The 17,593-nt window shown below is 44.3% G+C and overlaps 1 protein-coding gene across 1 annotated transcript in view; it reads left to right on the top strand.

Moving 5' to 3' along the window:
* LOC139265561 (cationic amino acid transporter 3-like) overlaps positions 1-17,593 on the top strand; it is a 45,758-nt gene that overhangs the window by 19,063 nt on the left and 9,102 nt on the right. Inside the window, exons 2-9 of the mRNA XM_070882636.1 lie at positions 6,230-6,612; positions 8,189-8,347; positions 10,317-10,479; positions 11,423-11,547; positions 13,430-13,652; positions 15,157-15,296; positions 15,903-16,005; positions 16,312-16,520. Of these exons, the coding sequence (XP_070738737.1) occupies positions 6,243-6,612; positions 8,189-8,347; positions 10,317-10,479; positions 11,423-11,547; positions 13,430-13,652; positions 15,157-15,296; positions 15,903-16,005; positions 16,312-16,520 (1,492 nt within the window). The 5' untranslated portion in view covers positions 6,230-6,242. The remainder of the gene's footprint in view (positions 1-6,229; positions 6,613-8,188; positions 8,348-10,316; positions 10,480-11,422; positions 11,548-13,429; positions 13,653-15,156; positions 15,297-15,902; positions 16,006-16,311; positions 16,521-17,593) is intronic.

Consider the following 17,593-nt stretch of genomic DNA (forward strand, 5'->3'; position numbering starts at 1 on the left):
AAGAAATTGCATTGACATCGCCCCATTTCCAGTTCATGACAGCAAGCCAACTCCTCCCCAGCAGTGCGAGACCGTCCCCCGGGACAATTCAGAGTGGCAACCTGTTCTCCGAATCTTTGTGGGTCACACCTACCGTGGCGCTGCCTAGCACCGGAATGATCTCCTTTGTATATGTCCGTAGCTGTGTGTCAATCGGCAATAATTTTGGCCTCCTGGCCTTGGACACCCACAACCTTTCGAACTGTTTGATACTCATCAGGGACTGGCTGGCCCCCATGTCTAGCTCCATTAATACTGGGATGCCATTGAGGAGCACTTTCATCATTATCGGTGGCGTCCTGGTATATGAACTGTGTATGTGCTCCACATGAACTCGTTGAACTTCAGCTTCCAGCGATTTCCCCCGATATTCATTTGGCCTCATAGGGCTTACATCGGGCCCGTCCTCCTCGTACATCAACCTGGCTGCAGGCTTCCTGCACATACGCGCCAAGTGACCACTGACGTTGCAGTTTCTGCAGGTATATTGCTGATACCTGCAAGCTCTGGCTGGGTGTTTGCCTCCACACCTCCTGTTGTTGGAAACAAAAGGTCCATTACCAGTCGATCGTCTCTGACTGTCTCTGTAACTGTCCTTAAGTGCACCATTAACAGGTGTTGATGGCCCCATTACTGGCCGCATTGTCCATTGCGATGGCATGAATCGCTGTTCAGCTAGCCATTGTCTCTGTTGAATTCCCCCTTTGGGTTCGACTGCATGCTGGGGCATGTCCAATTGCCATTGTCTGCCTAGAGAACCGTGTGCTGCATTAACAATGTTGACTCCCTGGTCGTTTGCCGCATTTGAGCCAAGATTTTTGTCATACATCATTCTGGTCTCTTCCTCCCCTGAGATAAATGTCTGAGCTATCAGAGCCGCGGCTTCCAAGGTCAAGTCTTTGGTCTCAATCAGTTTCCTGAAAAGCCCAGCATGCCCGATGCCCTCAATAAAAAAAAGTCTTGCAGCATCTCCGCTCTGCATGCATCTGGGAACTTACATCGGCTCGCCAGTCGCCGGAGATCTGCCACGAAGTCTGGAACACTTTGCCCTTCTCGCCGCCGGTGCGTGTAAAACCGGTGTCTCGCCATGTGTATGCTGCTCGCCGGTTTAAGGTGTTCCCCGATCAACTTATTGAGCTCTTCGAACGTCTTGTCCGCCGGCTTCTCTGGCGCTAGAAGGTCCTTCATCAGGGAGTACGTTGTGGATCCAGGAGATGAGCCCTGCGTTTGTCGGCCGAATCCTGTCCCAACCATTCCTTAGTGACAAAACTTTACTATAGTCTCTCAATAAAGTCGTCCCAATCATCACCAACACAGTACCTCTCTTCTGTGCTGCTAGTGGCCATGCTCACGTGGTTTAAATCCCATTTTCTCGTCGCCAATGATATGTCCTTACTATACAGTATAAATGCACACGAGGCCCATACTTCAGAGAATGTCACTCTGTGACCAGTAACCTTTATTACCAAGACCTCAAGTGATGAAGGTGGGTGGAGCTTCCAATTTTATACCGGAAAGTCCAGATTAGGAGTGTCTCCCACAAGTTCACCCCTTGTGGTCAATGATCTCAAGGTGTACAACTTAGGTCAGCTTATACATGGGTTACAGTGATAATTGAATACATGACATATACAACCTTTTTTCAGCTCTGTAAGATCACTACTTTTTCCCACTGTTTTCCTCTGAAAGCTTGACTTTTTCCCTTCTCTGACTTTTACTGACTTTTGAAAGGACCAAAATAAACAGTGCAAATTTCCTGGGAATGTTTTTCAAAAATGACAAAATCAAAACACTGATCTGGACAAATTAGTAATTTTTCGGAATTTAGAGCGTGGGGCTGAGTCACAAGCATTGTCTGGACTCTGTGTAAACGTAATACCAGACTGGTGTAGCCTCTGAAGTTACAGTACCTTCCTCTGAATGGCCTATGAAGCTCCGTGATTGTCAGGCAGGAAGTGAATTTCTGTGGGGTGGGACCATGTAGGTCTTGCCATTGACTGAGTTTCAACACTGCACATTACTTCATGTTATGGTCCAGCCAAGAACAGATCAAGGCCTTTAGATGGCTGTCCTAAGGCTCATTGCTTAGGCATACAGACCAGGACGGCTCCTCTTTTGAATTCTAGTCTATGCTGTTAGCTGATTGCAAAAGGGGTTAAAACTGGCTTCTGTGCCCTTCGGCTAGAGAGGGTTCCTGTTCCTGATCACTATCCAGTAACCCTGCCGGAAGGTGCATTTGCGCTGATGCCTGGTGAGGACAAGATCAGGCTTGGCTGTGATTTCCCCACCCCACTTTGGTCAAATATCCTGTTCGTACTGTCGAAGCTCAGAGATGAAGTTGTCCATGGTTTGATGACTGGATACCATTAACCACAGGCTGATGGTGTATATTGCCTAGGAAAATACCTAATCATGATGACTCCTTGATCCATGTGATGCTCCTAGAAATGAAGATTACTCTCAAACTTATTTTATACTTCAAGGTTTTTTAAAGTTTTTGTTTCCAGAAGTGAAGCAATATGAACTACAATACTTGCTCTTCCTTTAAAATAGTTACTTTGCACAATAATTAAATTGGAAAATTCACATACACAAGTTACCCAACAGTCACTTGACTGGTATTTTGAGATTTCTAGTTTCAATTTTTCTAACCTTTCCTCACACAGCCTGCACTGATCTGTGTTGTTGGCTCCTTAAGTAAGCTTGCCTTGCCAAAAAGGTTGCTACTTTCTGCAGCACAAACTACAGCACTATATTTTTCTGTTTATTTTGTTTGCCGTTTCTGGATAGACCGGAACATTTTCTCTGGTCACCATCACTAACAAAATTGTAATCACTGTCTTAGCAAAATCGTAAGCATGTTCCTTAGAATAATTTATGATTTCCCTAGAAATAGTTGATAAAGGAAGCCATGCCACAATGTTTATGACATCTGCTAAGTGACTAGAAGATCTCTCCCCTCCAATTCCATTGAGGCATTGATTGCATCTCTGAGTTCCAAACCTTGTAAATCTATCTCACCGAACAGGCAGCAATCTCCTGCCATTTGAAGACTGTCCAGTCACAAGACAAGGAGTATTTGACAAGCAAGATCTTCATGGAGATTTCCGAGGTGTATTTGTTCACGTATGTATTGGTGGTAGAGTGCCTCCCCTGTCAGAGGTATATATCAGAAAATCACAGTGGGCATGCTGTGCTGCTAGCATTTTTCTAATGTGCACTGCAGGCAGGCAAGGCTTCCTGTGCTAGTGCGTACTTGGAAAATGATCCCCTTGATTTATAGCTTGGAAAACGGCTCACCAGAAAATAAACAGTGCAGAAAATCCTTGGTTAGAAATGTTGTCAGTGTAAAAAGATCATTTGGCTAATGGTTCCTGTTGGAATAAAAAAAGGAACAACTGGCTTCACCCCCTTCCCAAAATAATATCCTCCCAGTATTATCTGACATGTTGAATTAAGTCAGTGTTCATATTCGAATAAAATCTAAATACGGTGTCCAGCATACCAAGCTTTGTTACAACAATGGTGTTAAATCAATATGGAACTGTCGATCGTGCTATGTTGTCATGTGTTCACGCTATAATCTTTTAGGTGAAACAGTGCATTCCTTGTTGAAAGGACTGGTGGCAAAGCAGTTTCTGCGTAATCGGATCTAACTAACTGAAATATACTGTTGAGGGATTAAGGAAGCTTTAAAATGTTTCTCAATGAATTCAGTGTTCTCGTATGAATCGGAAAGTGCCCTCCCTCTTATTGTAGAGAGGTGGATTTTAGTGAGTCAGAACTTCCTCTTGCTGTAAATATAAACAGACGTATCTAGCCTCTCGCATTACTGTTGATTTGGAGCGTCAAGGTAAGAACAAGGCCATGGACTGCAATGCGGAATGGACTAGTTATAAGATAATAGACAGGTGAAGGTAACAATTCGGATTTGATTACGACAAGTGATCTGAGCCACATTTGTATAGCCAAGCAACAGCTGGTCTGTAGAAAAAAGGTTTCCTCATTTTGAATTTAAACTCTACAGGGAGGTACTGCAGCTTTGCTGGCAAGATCAAATTGAGAGTTGTAAAAATGAAATCATGGACAGTATAAGGAGATCAAGACAGTGAATGGTCAGGCCATATTTTTAAATGTTACTAAAGACCACTGACAAAGCTAGCAAAGTAGCTCCACACTCGGCATTTGAAGACGGAGCAGATAGCACGCTCAGTGCCATCAGGATGTATCGGTGGGCACCAGCTTTTCACCAGGTCAAACATCAATAGCAGCATCGGATTGAAAGAAGTGATGTGAGGAAGTTGTGAAAGTTCACAGAGCGTACGTGTGACTCTAACATGGCTAACTGACTGTTTGTCTATTAGTGACGCGTGATACAATGTCACTTCTCTTACTGGATTCACTGCACTAGTGGTTAAAGCACATATATTGATTGCTTTTGGATAAAGATGTATCCTCGGATTGTTTAAAATGTTTCTTACCAATCGTCTTGGGCAATAGAGCTCAGCTGTGCAAAATTAATGTTGGCATATGGGTATAATTGCTGAAGAAGCTGATCTTTTACTCATTTTCTGGGAATATATTTTGGGTGTTTGGAGCTGGGGCGGCTTCGAGAAGCGCGTGATCGATGTACATGTACTGTTGGGATTCATCTCTGGTTTCTAACCATGTGATTGGAAGCAACTGGAGAGCATAGAGGGCAATAGCATTATATTGTTCCTTAAACTGGGCTCTATTGTAAAAAAATATTAGCGAAGAGTTTTGTTTGGAGTAACTTGGCTTTGTGAACCCTGGAAAAGTTATGCCGCGGCACTTGTGCCCTTCATATTTAGACGGAAGGATGTAAATGTGGAGCAGTGAGTAGTTTGATCAGAAAGGTGCCCTTCAAAACTGCTTGTCCGCAAAGTTCCTTGAGCTTGGTAATTGTGCAGGGGTTGAACTGGCCGGATGCCCAATTTATATATAGCAGCCAGGAAACAGGTAGGTAAATATCAAATCCATTCGTTATTTGGACATCTGTATTTTAAAAATAAATTAACTATGGACATTTTCTTTGCTTTTGTGTATCTGGTTACTGTATTCTGGTATCTTGTGTCCTTCTGTCCTCAATGATTAATCAGAAGCTCTACAATTCCAACAATTGCTCTGTAACATGAAGATTTTAACTCTTGCTGTTTGTAGTTAAAACACATGCATTCCATTCCCTCCGTGTGCTCTTTTTAAGATAAACAGGCAAGATCTCACACACTGGAACAATATATCAAAATGTAGCGTTGCTTATCTCCCTCTTCCCCTCATCCTACCTCCTTCAGGCTTTTAGAGCCCGACCTTGGGTGTCACCTAATCGCTAGTTGCTGATTTATCTTGTATTCTATCCTATTCTCAACTTTGGTGATGGGTGTTCATTGCTAACTTAGACTTCTCAATTTAAAAAATACTGATATTTATCCAGCTTTACTTGATCAGTAATCTATGACCTGGTCTCTCAAGTACTTATTATATCAGCTCCCTCCTATGTACACATGCAAGTTATCCTGTAAATGTAGGAGATTTATTTATGTATTATTCCACGTGCTTTTCTCCTTGATAATTGGTTTAGGTTTGGAAGTGTGTTTTGTTTTTACAGGTGTGATGAAGCCCACTCATTCATGCCTTTGTCACCTCCACTTGGGTTCAATCTCGACTTTTCCAACTTCCAGTTAGCGGGGTTCCTACACAAACTTAACTCATCGAGAGCTCCACCGCCCACAGCCTGCCCTATTTCAATTCCCATTCACCCACTACCCAGTCCTGTACTGGCTGTCCATCCCTGACCCAGTCCCTCATTACAAATATGTCCATAACCTCACAGATACCTATCACTACAAATTCATTCAATACTACCTCCCAGCTCTTGCCCTCCACTGTTCTGCGACCGAACTACTGTGCTTCTGCTCTGCCTTGGTCTCCATTCATCATGTCTTTCTTTTTTGGAATTCTCTTCTACTTTGCTGCTTCTCTTGTCACCTACTAAAGAACTCCTTAAATCTATCTTATCGACCACTCCTTGTGTAACCTTGCCTAACATCTCCCTGGTCCTGCTCATTGTTCGACTAGCTCTTTTCTGAAGTGCTTTGAGATGTTTTAATGTGTTACCGATGCTGTGTAAGTTTTAAACATTTTATAATGGATGTTTTTTATTTAAATATAGCACATCTATCAATATGGCAAGCAAGATGATGGGAAATTTTGGGAAGAAGTTGATTCGTAGACGAATTGTTGACTGCAACACAGATGAAACTCGTTTTGTCAGATGCCTGACAACATTGGACCTAATTGCTCTGGGGGTTGGTAGCACTCTCGGGGCAGGTGTGTACGTTTTAGCAGGTGAAGTAGCCAGGGACAAGGCAGGTCCTGCTATTGTCCTCTGTTTCTTGATCTCTGCTCTTGCCTCGGTACTTGCTGGCTTGTGCTACGCAGAGTTTGGTGCCAGAGTCCCCAAGACTGGATCTGCTTACCTCTACAGCTACGTGACTGTGGGTGAAATATGGGCTTTTATAACCGGCTGGAATTTAATATTATCCTATGTACTGGGTAAGTTTGAGTTTAATTTTGACTTCCTTTTCAAACTGGCCCAAGGGCTAAAGTTTAGTTTTAAAGTTTCTGTTGAATGAATGTCTTGTTTTGCACACTTGTCTCTTGAGTCAGAAGGTCATAGGTTCAGGCACCAATACCGAACATGAACGTGAGCATTTTCCCAATCATCCACTGTAATTTCAGTGGAAACAGCATGAGTGGCCATCTATGCTATTTCACCAGGGTTTCTGCCAAAGTTATGGTGGATGAACCCCCATGGAAATTCGACTCTATAAGCTAGGCTGACACTTCAGTGCAGTACTGAGGGAGTACTGTGTTGCTGGATGGGACTTTAAACTGGGACCAGTTTGCTCTTTCAGATGGATGTTAAACGATCGCAAAGCACTATTAGAAGTAGAGCAGGGAGCCCATTCGGCATCCTTACCAACATTTATCACTTAACTAACATCACTAAAATCAGATTAAATGGTCATTTGTCTCATTACTGTTTGTGAGACATTGCTGTATGCAAATTGGCTGCTGCGTTTGCCTGTAAAACAACCGTGACTACACTTTAAAGTACTTAATTGGTTGTAATGCATTTTAGGACATCCTGAAGATATGTAATGTGCTTTATAAATACAAGTTTGTTTGTTCTTTTCTTGAATCAAATCAGTGGAGGTGCAAACACAATTTTAGGGTGCATAACCAGAGGGTTTGAGCATAAGACCCAATGGGTAATTGTGAGTTTGTACCAAGCACTGGCTTGCTCCACTTGGAGTACTCTGTAATTCTGATCGCTGTACTACAATGGGGGCAACTTGGCTTTACTGACGAGGGCAACTAAACTGATTTCACGGCTTAGGTACCTGAATTACAAGGTGAGACAATGGAAGATGGGAATTCTCATACTATATAAAAGCAAACTCGGGGAGACCTGACTGAACTTTTCACAGTTCTATGGAGTAAGGTTAAATTGAACCACAATAAATTGTTTGACATAACCACAAACTCTGTAACCAAGGGCACGGACTCTAGGTCAGAAGAGGGAAGGTGCGCAGACAGTTTAGATTGAATTACTTCGTACAGAGGGGAGTGGATCTGCAACCGACTGCCCAAGGAGACCATGGAGACGGATAGTGTTGGAATATACCTGGAGAGGTTTGATAGTTTTGTTTGGTGAACACAATGATTGAGAAGTACAAGGGACAGAATTTTTGACTTTGGGTCTGGGCAAATAGACTACAATGGTTGTCTATTCCTGTCAATACATTTCTGTGTTCCTAAATATATTTCAGCGAAGGAATGGTATGCCATATTAAAAGGCAAATTCAACATTTCTTTATACTCCAAGTTGAATTTTGTAAAATTTATTATAGTAAGTGTTCATTGGAGGTGGATTTTTGTGCTATTCACCCAGAGGAATATCTGTGTTCGGGAATGGAACATTTTTCCATCTCTGTCACCCACCCAAGTCCACATCAAGCAGTCCCAGGTTTAGTTGGGTATTAATAAGGAAAAACGCAGAAGATGGTGTTCTCTGCTCTGTTCCAACTGAAACCTGCCTGAACTAACATTTGTCCTTATTTCTCAGGCACAGCAAGTGTTGCTCGAGCTTGGAGTTCTACATTTGACAATCTCATTGGCCAAAAAATTTCTATTTTCTTTGGAAAATACCTGAACATGAATTGTCCAGGAGTGCTCGCAAAGTATCCAGATATATTTGCAGTCACCTTAATCTTGCTTCTTACAGGTAAGCCACCAATGTCAATACATCGTAGTTGTGGAAATTAAATGAATGATCAGTGAGGTCTGAATTTCAGATCATTGCGCCCATTTTATGGACTTAAAATGGATGTAACAAAAACCAGTTTAGCAATGCAGAGACCCATGCCCAATCTGCATGAATGTTTGGGCCACTGCTAAATTGGTCTGGATCGCTTTCTGGATGGCAGCACAGGCCTCATTTCAATATTGAAATGGGGCTTGTGCTCATTTCAGACACAGACTTTTAAATTTGTTTACCCTAGTCTGAGCTTGCTTCAGCTGGCATTTCCAGGGCCTGAGTGGCCGAACCAGCGATCCTCAAAGGTACTGCTGGAGGCTGATCAGAAAAAGCTCAACAGCTTGGTAATCTTTGTATTTTTTGGAGTCAGAAGGTGCAGGAGTGCTCCTCCTAGCTCCTGAATACAAGTGCAGGCTGATATCGGTCAATCCTCAAGTCCCCTCTCCCGCCCCTTCCCAGACATATCTCTGGGTTTCAGCGCAAACTGAAAGATCCCGACAGGCAAGCTAAGTTGCATTGGCGCTCGCCTAATTTACTCTGATGAGGCCCACGGACGAGATACTTCGGTCTTTGAGCCTCTCCGTTCCGGTGTGCCATTGCTCCGTGCTGCTGGAATCGCGATCAGGTTTGGGGTGCTAAGGAGTTTAGGCCCCCGTATTTCTTAATTATTTAATTGTCAAAAACTGAAGTTATGATAATAAAAAGATGCTGGTCTTGTTTTCATTGGGAAAGCGAAGACTCTGAAGTGACCTAGTTGAAGTTTGTAAGAATATGAATTGACAAAATTGGTGCTGGCAAATTTGTTAACTGTTGTGAAGGATTCAAGTACCAAGAACACGTTAAAAGTCAGAAGTAAGAGTGGAAGTGAGGTGGAGACATTTCACCAGACCATCATATAAACAATCACAACACAAACATTGGGCCACCATCCATCACTGCTGCTTTAAAATCACTGCATCCAAACAAGGTCACATATTGACTAAAACATTTCCATCAATAAGGGAGCAACACTGAGCACAAACCTTTACAAACTGTCAGGTTCAAAACTAATGGACCAAACCAATGAGTATAAGTGCAAATAGAAATCGTTTCACGGAAACTTGCAGGCCAGATAAGCCCTTGGATCTCTGTTTGGACACTCCAGCACTTAATGGTGCAACCTTGTACACTGACCTCCTCAACAGCTAGAAATGCTAACTCCCAGGATAGGATGGGGAAAAAAGAAAAAGCTAATGACCAATTTCAGGAAAAACTCTGGGAAATTGCTTCCCGACTCCATAAGGCAACCAAGAAAGCTCCAAAACCATGGACACTCATGTTGCATCACTACAACAACAACTTATATTTATATACCACTTTAACGTGATGAAACGACCCAAGGCACTTCATAAGAGTATTATGAGATGAAAAATTTGACACCGAGCCGCATAAGGAGAAATTTAGCGCAGGTGACCAAAAGCTTGAACAAAGAGGTATGTTTTAAGGATCGTCTTGAAGAAAGAAAGAGAGGCGGAGAGGTTTAGGCAGGGAGTTCCAGAGCTTTGGGACTAGGCAACAGAAGGCACGGCCACCAATGGTTGAGCGATTATAATCGGAGATGCTCAAGAGGGCAGAATTAGAGGAGCGCAGACATCTCCGGAGGTTGTGGGGCTGGAGGAGATTACAGAGATGAGGTGGGGCGAGGCCATGGAGGGATTTGAAAATAAGATTGAGAATTTTGACATCAAGGCGTTGCTTAACTGGAAGCCAATGTAGGTCAGTTCACATGTGTTGCAATGTCCTCCTCCCTCAGAAGTTTTTCAAGCTCACTGAAAAAATGAACTGAAAATAAGAAGAAAATCAGTAATATTAAAATAAGTGTGTTTTGTTAAACAATTTTAAGTGGGTGGATAAGTGAATGCTTCTGTATAATTGTGTTATGTTTGTATTTTTAAAGGTCTTTTGGCATTTGGAGTGAGTGAGTCAGCACTAGTGAATAAAATCTTTACCGCTATAAACCTAATGGTTCTGAGCTTCGTCATTATAACGGGCTTTGTGAAAGGTGACATCAAGAACTGGCAGCTGACAGAGGCTGACTACAAGCAGAGTTACATCAACAGGTGTGTATGTGACTTCCTTCTCCTTCAAAGTGTGAGTTTTTCACTTGTCATTATTGGTTTTCTCTCCAACAGCTCCCAACCCGCTTCTCTTCTTTGGAAAGTACTGACTTACTTTGAAGAGTGATTACATGGGTACTGGGAAGCCAACCTAAATATGTTTTGTATCTTACAAAGCTACCATTTCCTGTTGGTCTTTTTACTAGCCCATACTGATGTTAGAAATGCAAAATTGTCTACTGGAAATGTTACTGTCATAAAATCTGCACTATAAGATGTTCCCTGTCTATTGAAGAAACTCTGGCCCCAATATTTCTGCATAGGAAACCCAGAAATAAGGGTCCCCCGGATGTCCTGCTGAAATTTAACAGCAGGGTGTCTTTTAAATTTTCCCAACACTGCCTGTTGGGCGGGAAAGCCTGCAGCAGAAGGCTGCAGCCGGGGAGCAGAGAGCAGGGAGGGAGGGTTGGGGTGGGGGTGGAGATCGTGGTCAGGGAGGGAGATGGGTCGGCCGATCGTGGGGTCTGTAAAGAGGTTAGCTTGTTGGCCCTGGGGGAAACACCTGCTCCTTCTGGCCCACAGGCAGTGCTGTAAAGGCACTTACCTGATGGATCCAGCCCTTCTCGCCTCTTTTTACCTGCTGGGTTTCCTGAGCCTTGGGAAACCCGTCCAACATTAGTTAAAAATAACAATCATGTTAATATGGAGGCATGCAGCCTCCTCAAAAGATTTCAGTGACCAATCCGCCTCCGTTAAAACCAGACGTGGGTGGGTTGGGGTTGGGTTTGAATTTTTTACATTTTGACTTCCCACCCGACCCAAATCCACCTGTTTGTTATTGGGGGTTAAAATGATCCCCTTTTATGTGAAAGGATGATTTTCTGATTGTTTGGTTGTTAACTGTTCATGTACATTTATTCATGAACGTATTATGTTTGTGACTCAGTACTGAATCTGAACCAGGAAAGTTTGGTTCCGGAGGATTCACTCCTTTTGGATTTTTCGGAGTTCTCACAGGAGCGGCAACATGCTTCTATGCCTTTGTAGGATTTGACTGTATTGCAGCTACAGGTAAGGACCAAGCTTTTTTGAAACTACATTTCAATTTTCTCCCATTTCCTGAAGGTGCTTACTCTTTCCAGGAGCGTGTCAGCCTCTGGTACATCACCCAGATAGATGAGGGTAAAGCTGGCACGGCTGATGTGCTCCACAGTGATGTAAGATAGGGAATTCCAGGATATTAATCTAACTGTGCTGAAGGAACAGCGACATATGTCCCATGACAGGATAGTGTGTGATGTGGAGAGAAACTTGGAGGTGGCAGTGTTCCTGCAACATCGCTGCTCTTGTCTTTCTTGGTGGTCGAGATTGCAAGGGAGGGAGGTGCTGTCAAAATAATCTTGGTGACTTGCCTCCAGCTCCTGTTAGTTACCGAGTTGTTCACTATTCTTGACTGGATGCATTAGGGCTACTGAGCTTGCTCTGATCCGCTGGTTGTGAGATCGCTTAGCTCCTTTTGCTGGTGAGCATGCAGGTAGCCCTGTGTAGTGCCTTCACTAGGTTGATGCTTCATTCTAGGGTATGCCAGGTGCTGCTCCTAGAATGCCCTTCTACACTCCGCATTGAACCAGGATTTGTTTCCTGGCTTCATGATCAAGGAGTAGGAGATGTGGTAGACTATGAGATTACAGATTGTGGTGGTATGCAATTCTGCGACTGATGGCCCACAGCACCACATGAAGGCCCAGTTTTGGGCTGTGTAATGTATGCACCTGTGAGAATGCTCACAGCTTTGTAGAGCTGTTGATAGTATCCTCCCAGTCAGGGGCACTTGTATAATTTGCCTCTAGGTGCCCTAAAAAAAAAACACAAAAAAACCCCACAAAAAAAACACAGAAATAAAAACAAAAAGGCACTTGTAAACTGTTTGGAGTGTTCCCCCCTTTAATAGGGGGCACGTGATTTAATGTTTATTTATTGTTTTGCAACAAAAAAGTTGTAGAGCTGTTGAGAGTGTCCCCCCAGTCAGGGGGCACTTGTATAATTTGCCTCTAGGTGCCCCCAAAAAACCCCACAAAAAATACCAAAAAACCCCCAAAAAAGGGCACCTGAAAAGTGTTTGGAGTGTGTGTGTGTGTCCCCTTTAATAAGGGGGCACTTGATTTAACGTTATTTTTGTTTTGCAACAAAAGAGTTGTAGAGCTGTTGAGTTCAGCCCGACTGCCTGCCTCTCTTCCGCGGTTACATCCGAGCCAGAGTATCCCTGGATATGGAGCGCGCGGTGTCCACCGGTACGCTCGCGGCCTTCCTTGAGAGATGGGCGCCGGAGGGACTGGAGTACATCATCACCCCCGGCAACCAAATTTTAATTTGAATTAAGTTGATGGCCAAAATTTAATTTGTTTATGTGTCGGTTTTAGTGCCCCCCTTTAATAAGGGGGCACTTGTATTAAAGATTGCCATCTAATTTACCCCTTTAAAAAAGGGGCATTTGATTTACAGATTTACGGATGCAATTAAAATAGTTGTAGCGCTGTTGAGTTGTGAGTGACTTAGCCAGTCACGTGATGTTCACAAGACTCAATAAAACCCCAGTTGGATTCAGGGGATCCACGATGAGGCAGGTGGTTGTGAGCCTGGTGAATGAGCTGGTAATGTGTAATGTGATTGTTAAACCTTTCCTAATAAACCAACTTGTTCTGAATAACAATTGTTGCAATGAATTCTTAAGCAAATAACTCATGAAGCAAATATATTACAGACTGCTAGATCTGTCATTAGTCTGTCCTACTGTGTTTCAGGCCAGAACCCAAAAGATTGAGCTGTTTTCTGTTTCAGATGCTGGTGGCCCACCTATGTATTTTCATCACTTTCTGTTTTATTTCAGGTTTCTAGTATTCTTGTTTATTGTTCTGCTGTTTTATATTTTTTCTTTGTTTACTGTTATTTTCAGGAGAGGAAGCAAAGAATCCTCAGAAGTCAATTCCTATTGGGATTGTGGTTTCCCTGCTGATCTGTTTTGTGGCCTACTTTGGTGTGTCTGCTGCTCTCACACTCATGATGCCTTACTACAAGCTGAACAAGCAAAGCCCACTGCCCGAGGCCTTCCTACATGTTGGCTGGGAACCTGCGCGCTACATTGTGGCTGTTGGCTCTCTCTGTGCTCTCTCTACCAGGTATTTAGAGCTTTTGTTCAAGCAGTTCTACGGTGAATCTTTTAAAAACTTTTCAAACTAAGCTTGTTACAAGGACTCCTCAATTAGGAGCTGAGCCATACAGGCCAGGAAGATCAAGTGTACAAACCCTGGTTTGTGCTAAGTTGTTGGAGCTCAGCTGAGTGGCAGTACGCATGCAACTACCTCTGGAGCGAAGGTTGTGGAGAAATTTGTCAACGTTTTTGTTCCTGATTACTATCCACAGGTCTCCCCTGCCTATTGCTGGAAATGTGCATATATTGAAATTGTAAAGATACAATTGAGCTAGACTAATACAGCCCTTTCCAGTTACGTAGTTTGCCATCACTCACTGTCTAGGCTTGCACATGAATAATGGCCTCTTGGAATGTAATTGAAGACAGTTAGCACCTCTTTGTGCTCCAGCAAGAATCAGCACCTTCAGGAGGGGATGGGAGAAAAATTGACAAAAATTAATTATTTTTATAATGGTCAAAATAAAATTTGCAAACCAGAACAGTGAAGGGAATAAACACAATGGGGGCAAAATTCCCCAGTGCCCCTTTTGGGGGCGGTAAACCAGGCGGGGAGGGACTTCCTGCGCCCGATGCAGAAGTCCTGCCCCGGCTATAAAATTGGGATTACTGCCCCTCACAGCAAGCGGAGCGCAATGTTGCACGCTCCGCTTCCTGTTGGGGCGGTATCTGGGGCGCTACTCCAGCGGGAACGGCAGCGCTACGTGGCTTCCATGCGAAGCGATGACGCATTTCAACGCCCCTCCCCTTCCGTTAAGGTGTAGGATTGCTGCGCACGGCCACCAGGGTGGCGCAGTGCCGAGACCATAGCCACCAGGGTGGCGCGGTGCCGAGACCATAGACCAAACGGAGTGCCGGGCTGCACGATGGTGGCCCGGACCATGCCACGGAGACTCGAGACGAGCCGACTGGTGAGTCGGCCAAAATGAGAAAATGTCGGCGCGTGGCGCAGCGCAGCGCACCTCCCCTTTAACTTCCGCTCTGCAAGCCGACGTCAGCCCAGTTTGTGACCTGCAAGGCTGGCATTGACACTGCCCACGGCAGCCTCGCGGGGCGCTGGACAATTTCCGCCATGGAGCGCAAATGGTCCGTCGCGCATGTCGATGATGTCATCGGCGGTTGCACAGTGGCCCGGAGCGCGGCGCTCCCGTGTCAGCGCCTCCGCTATCTCCTGTGCAATTTCACGGGAGCTGGTAGCGTGCCCCGCCCTCACCCCCCGAAGGAGGCACACAACAGCCCCAATATATCAGTAATCAACAAATAGTACCGATAACTGAGTCCAGAACATCTAGTGTTAGTAATGCAAATAGTATATATGGAATCTGCTCAAAAATAGGCACAAAAATCATTCTGAAACCAGCAAAATTCATAAATCCCTCTGCACTAAGAGCACATGAAGAAAAGAAGCTAAGTGATCTAGGCGCTTAGTGGCTCGTAATTAATTTGTCATTGTCCTTTTTTCCTTTATCCAGTCTGCTGGGCTCAATGTTCCCTATGCCACGTGTCATATTCGCAATGGCTGAGGATGGATTGCTCTTCCGTTTCCTGGGGAAAATGCACAAACAAACTAAGACTCCAGTGCATGCAACCATCGTTTCTGGCATTATTGCTGGTGAGTACGGTTTATTACCAGTGTCGTAGGTAGTCATTTTATTGCGATATACTACTGGTCTGACAATTTGTCAATTTGAATTCATTCCCGAGGAAAGGATGTTAGAAAGGGAGTGGGAAAATTAGCTGGGGACCCTCCTCCTGATGGCTGTTCAGTGAATGAAGGTGTATATATGTGGCAATCAAAAGAAGAAATATTGGGATTTGCTTGTGATGTTGTTCTGCTAAGTCTGCTTAATGTCGAGGCTCAGACTGTGCACTTAGATGAGGTATCACAAAGCATTGAGCTTCTGTGATCTTTCCCCTGGCACAAGTCACTGTCACTTTCAGATGAGGCAAGAATACTGAAGAAGAAATATTCCTAATGATGCCCACACACCTGGGGCAGAGGGAGAGATGAATTTGGTTGGGGCATTTTTTGTGTGTATCCAAAAAGAGATTTGGAAAATGCCTTTATTGGTTTTATATGGCGGGAGACAAATAAATTGAACAGCAAAACTGGCTTTCCTGTGGACTGAGAACAGCATTTCTAAGAATATATAGGAAGTTGAGTTGATGTATGATGTACCTGCAATTTTATTCATATTTATTTTTGTTTTTGTTGCAGCTGTCATGGCTTTGCTATTTGACCTGGAGGTTCTGGTTGATCTCATGTCAATTGGCACACTACTTGCCTATTCCCTGGTGGCAGCTTGTGTTCTTATCCTCAGGTAAGTGAAGGTTGTTGTTGTCATCTGTTGTGCAGTGGACTTGGGCCGAATGGAAACATTGAGTTATATTATTGGTGGGATTTCTCTTTCTGCTCCTTCCACTCTTTGTAAGATTGGTGTACTAATACACCACATGACTGAGTGTGATGGCATCAATTGATTTCTCCCCCACCTTGAACAAGCAATTTTATTCTCCACATGTAGAGAGAACTGAACAATTTTTCATCCCACGCCATTCTTTCAGATTCCTAGCTAAAACTCGATACATTACATAAAGGTTTAATTTTCGCTATGTTCTGTCTGCAGATACCAGCCTTCTGAACTCCTCAAATGTAATTTGTATGAAATGACTCCATTTGGAGAAAACAAAAGCAGCCTGGCAAGCCAAATCAACAGTGAGAATTATCAGTCTGAAGAGAGAACCTCAGTGACCTTACAGCTACTGTTTTATCCAGGAGGGAAAAAACCCACAAAATGCTCTGGAATGATTATTTATACCAGCGTTGGAATCCTCTGTGAGTATCTTGGGACTGATGTACTTTGACATTGTTGTGGTGTGTGCATTGGACACTGTGTAAATGATTACTCTGGAAGCAGGGAAGGTTATGAAGCCGAAATAACCCCCCTCCTTCAGGTCCATTATCACTTCTAAGGGGCTGTAAGGCTTTTCCGACTGGGGGCAGGCGGATAAGCTGACCCATGCGAAATGGCCCCCGGACTGGGGGGGGGGGGGTGGAAACAGATTTTCGCCACGCCTGTGTTCCTGCCCCATCGGGCACATGCCAACCCCTTACAGCCTCACGAGGGAAATTGCCCTGCAGGAGCGGAGCCGCTGCCACTTGATGCTCCCGACAGCTTTTCCTGGCGGGAAGCTGCCAGTGGCTGGGTGGTGCATCCACCCTTTAAGGGAAGGGCACACCGCTGCGGCCGCCATTTTATTTTAATTCTCGACCGACTCTGAAGTCAGCCCGACAATGGCGGCCATGGGTTCGGCCGGGCCGTCAACATGCAGCCCGGCACTCCCTCTTGGGTACCGGGCGGTTGGCCCAGCCGAAACCCTTCCTGGTGGCCCAGTGGGCACCACTAAAGTGGCTGCAGAGCTCGCAGCAGCCCTCTCCTTTGACGCACGTTGACATGCTCAGCGCGACGCTGGTGACACCACCTGCCTTCCGTCACACTCCCAAAGCACTTCCACCGCTCAGCTGCCCCAAACACCGCCCGGACACATTTAAAGATGCCAATTTCCCTTTATTCTCTGCCCACGGATTGGGGCAGAGAATAATCATTTAATTCGAATTGTGCACCCCGTTTGGGGCAGAGGGCAATTTCAGCCCCTATGCCTCTTAATCGAATAATTGCCAGAGAAATTAATATCATATCTTCCTTGATCAACATGACTTGTCCTGCTTTCAAATATTAGCTGCTCAGGTCTTTTTGAGAAACCGGATGAAGTCCATACTCATAGTGGTAGACACCATCAAGGTTGATAACATTAGGAGAAGGCTAATCAAGAAGTTTGGTGAGGTGAACAAAGGGAGTAGTTGCAGGGTGAAGGGACAGTTTTTTTTTAAAGTGCCTGCCAACATTG

This window comes from Pristiophorus japonicus, chromosome 6, assembly GCF_044704955.1.
Source record: "Pristiophorus japonicus isolate sPriJap1 chromosome 6, sPriJap1.hap1, whole genome shotgun sequence".
Classification (NCBI taxonomy): domain Eukaryota; kingdom Metazoa; phylum Chordata; class Chondrichthyes; family Pristiophoridae; genus Pristiophorus; species Pristiophorus japonicus.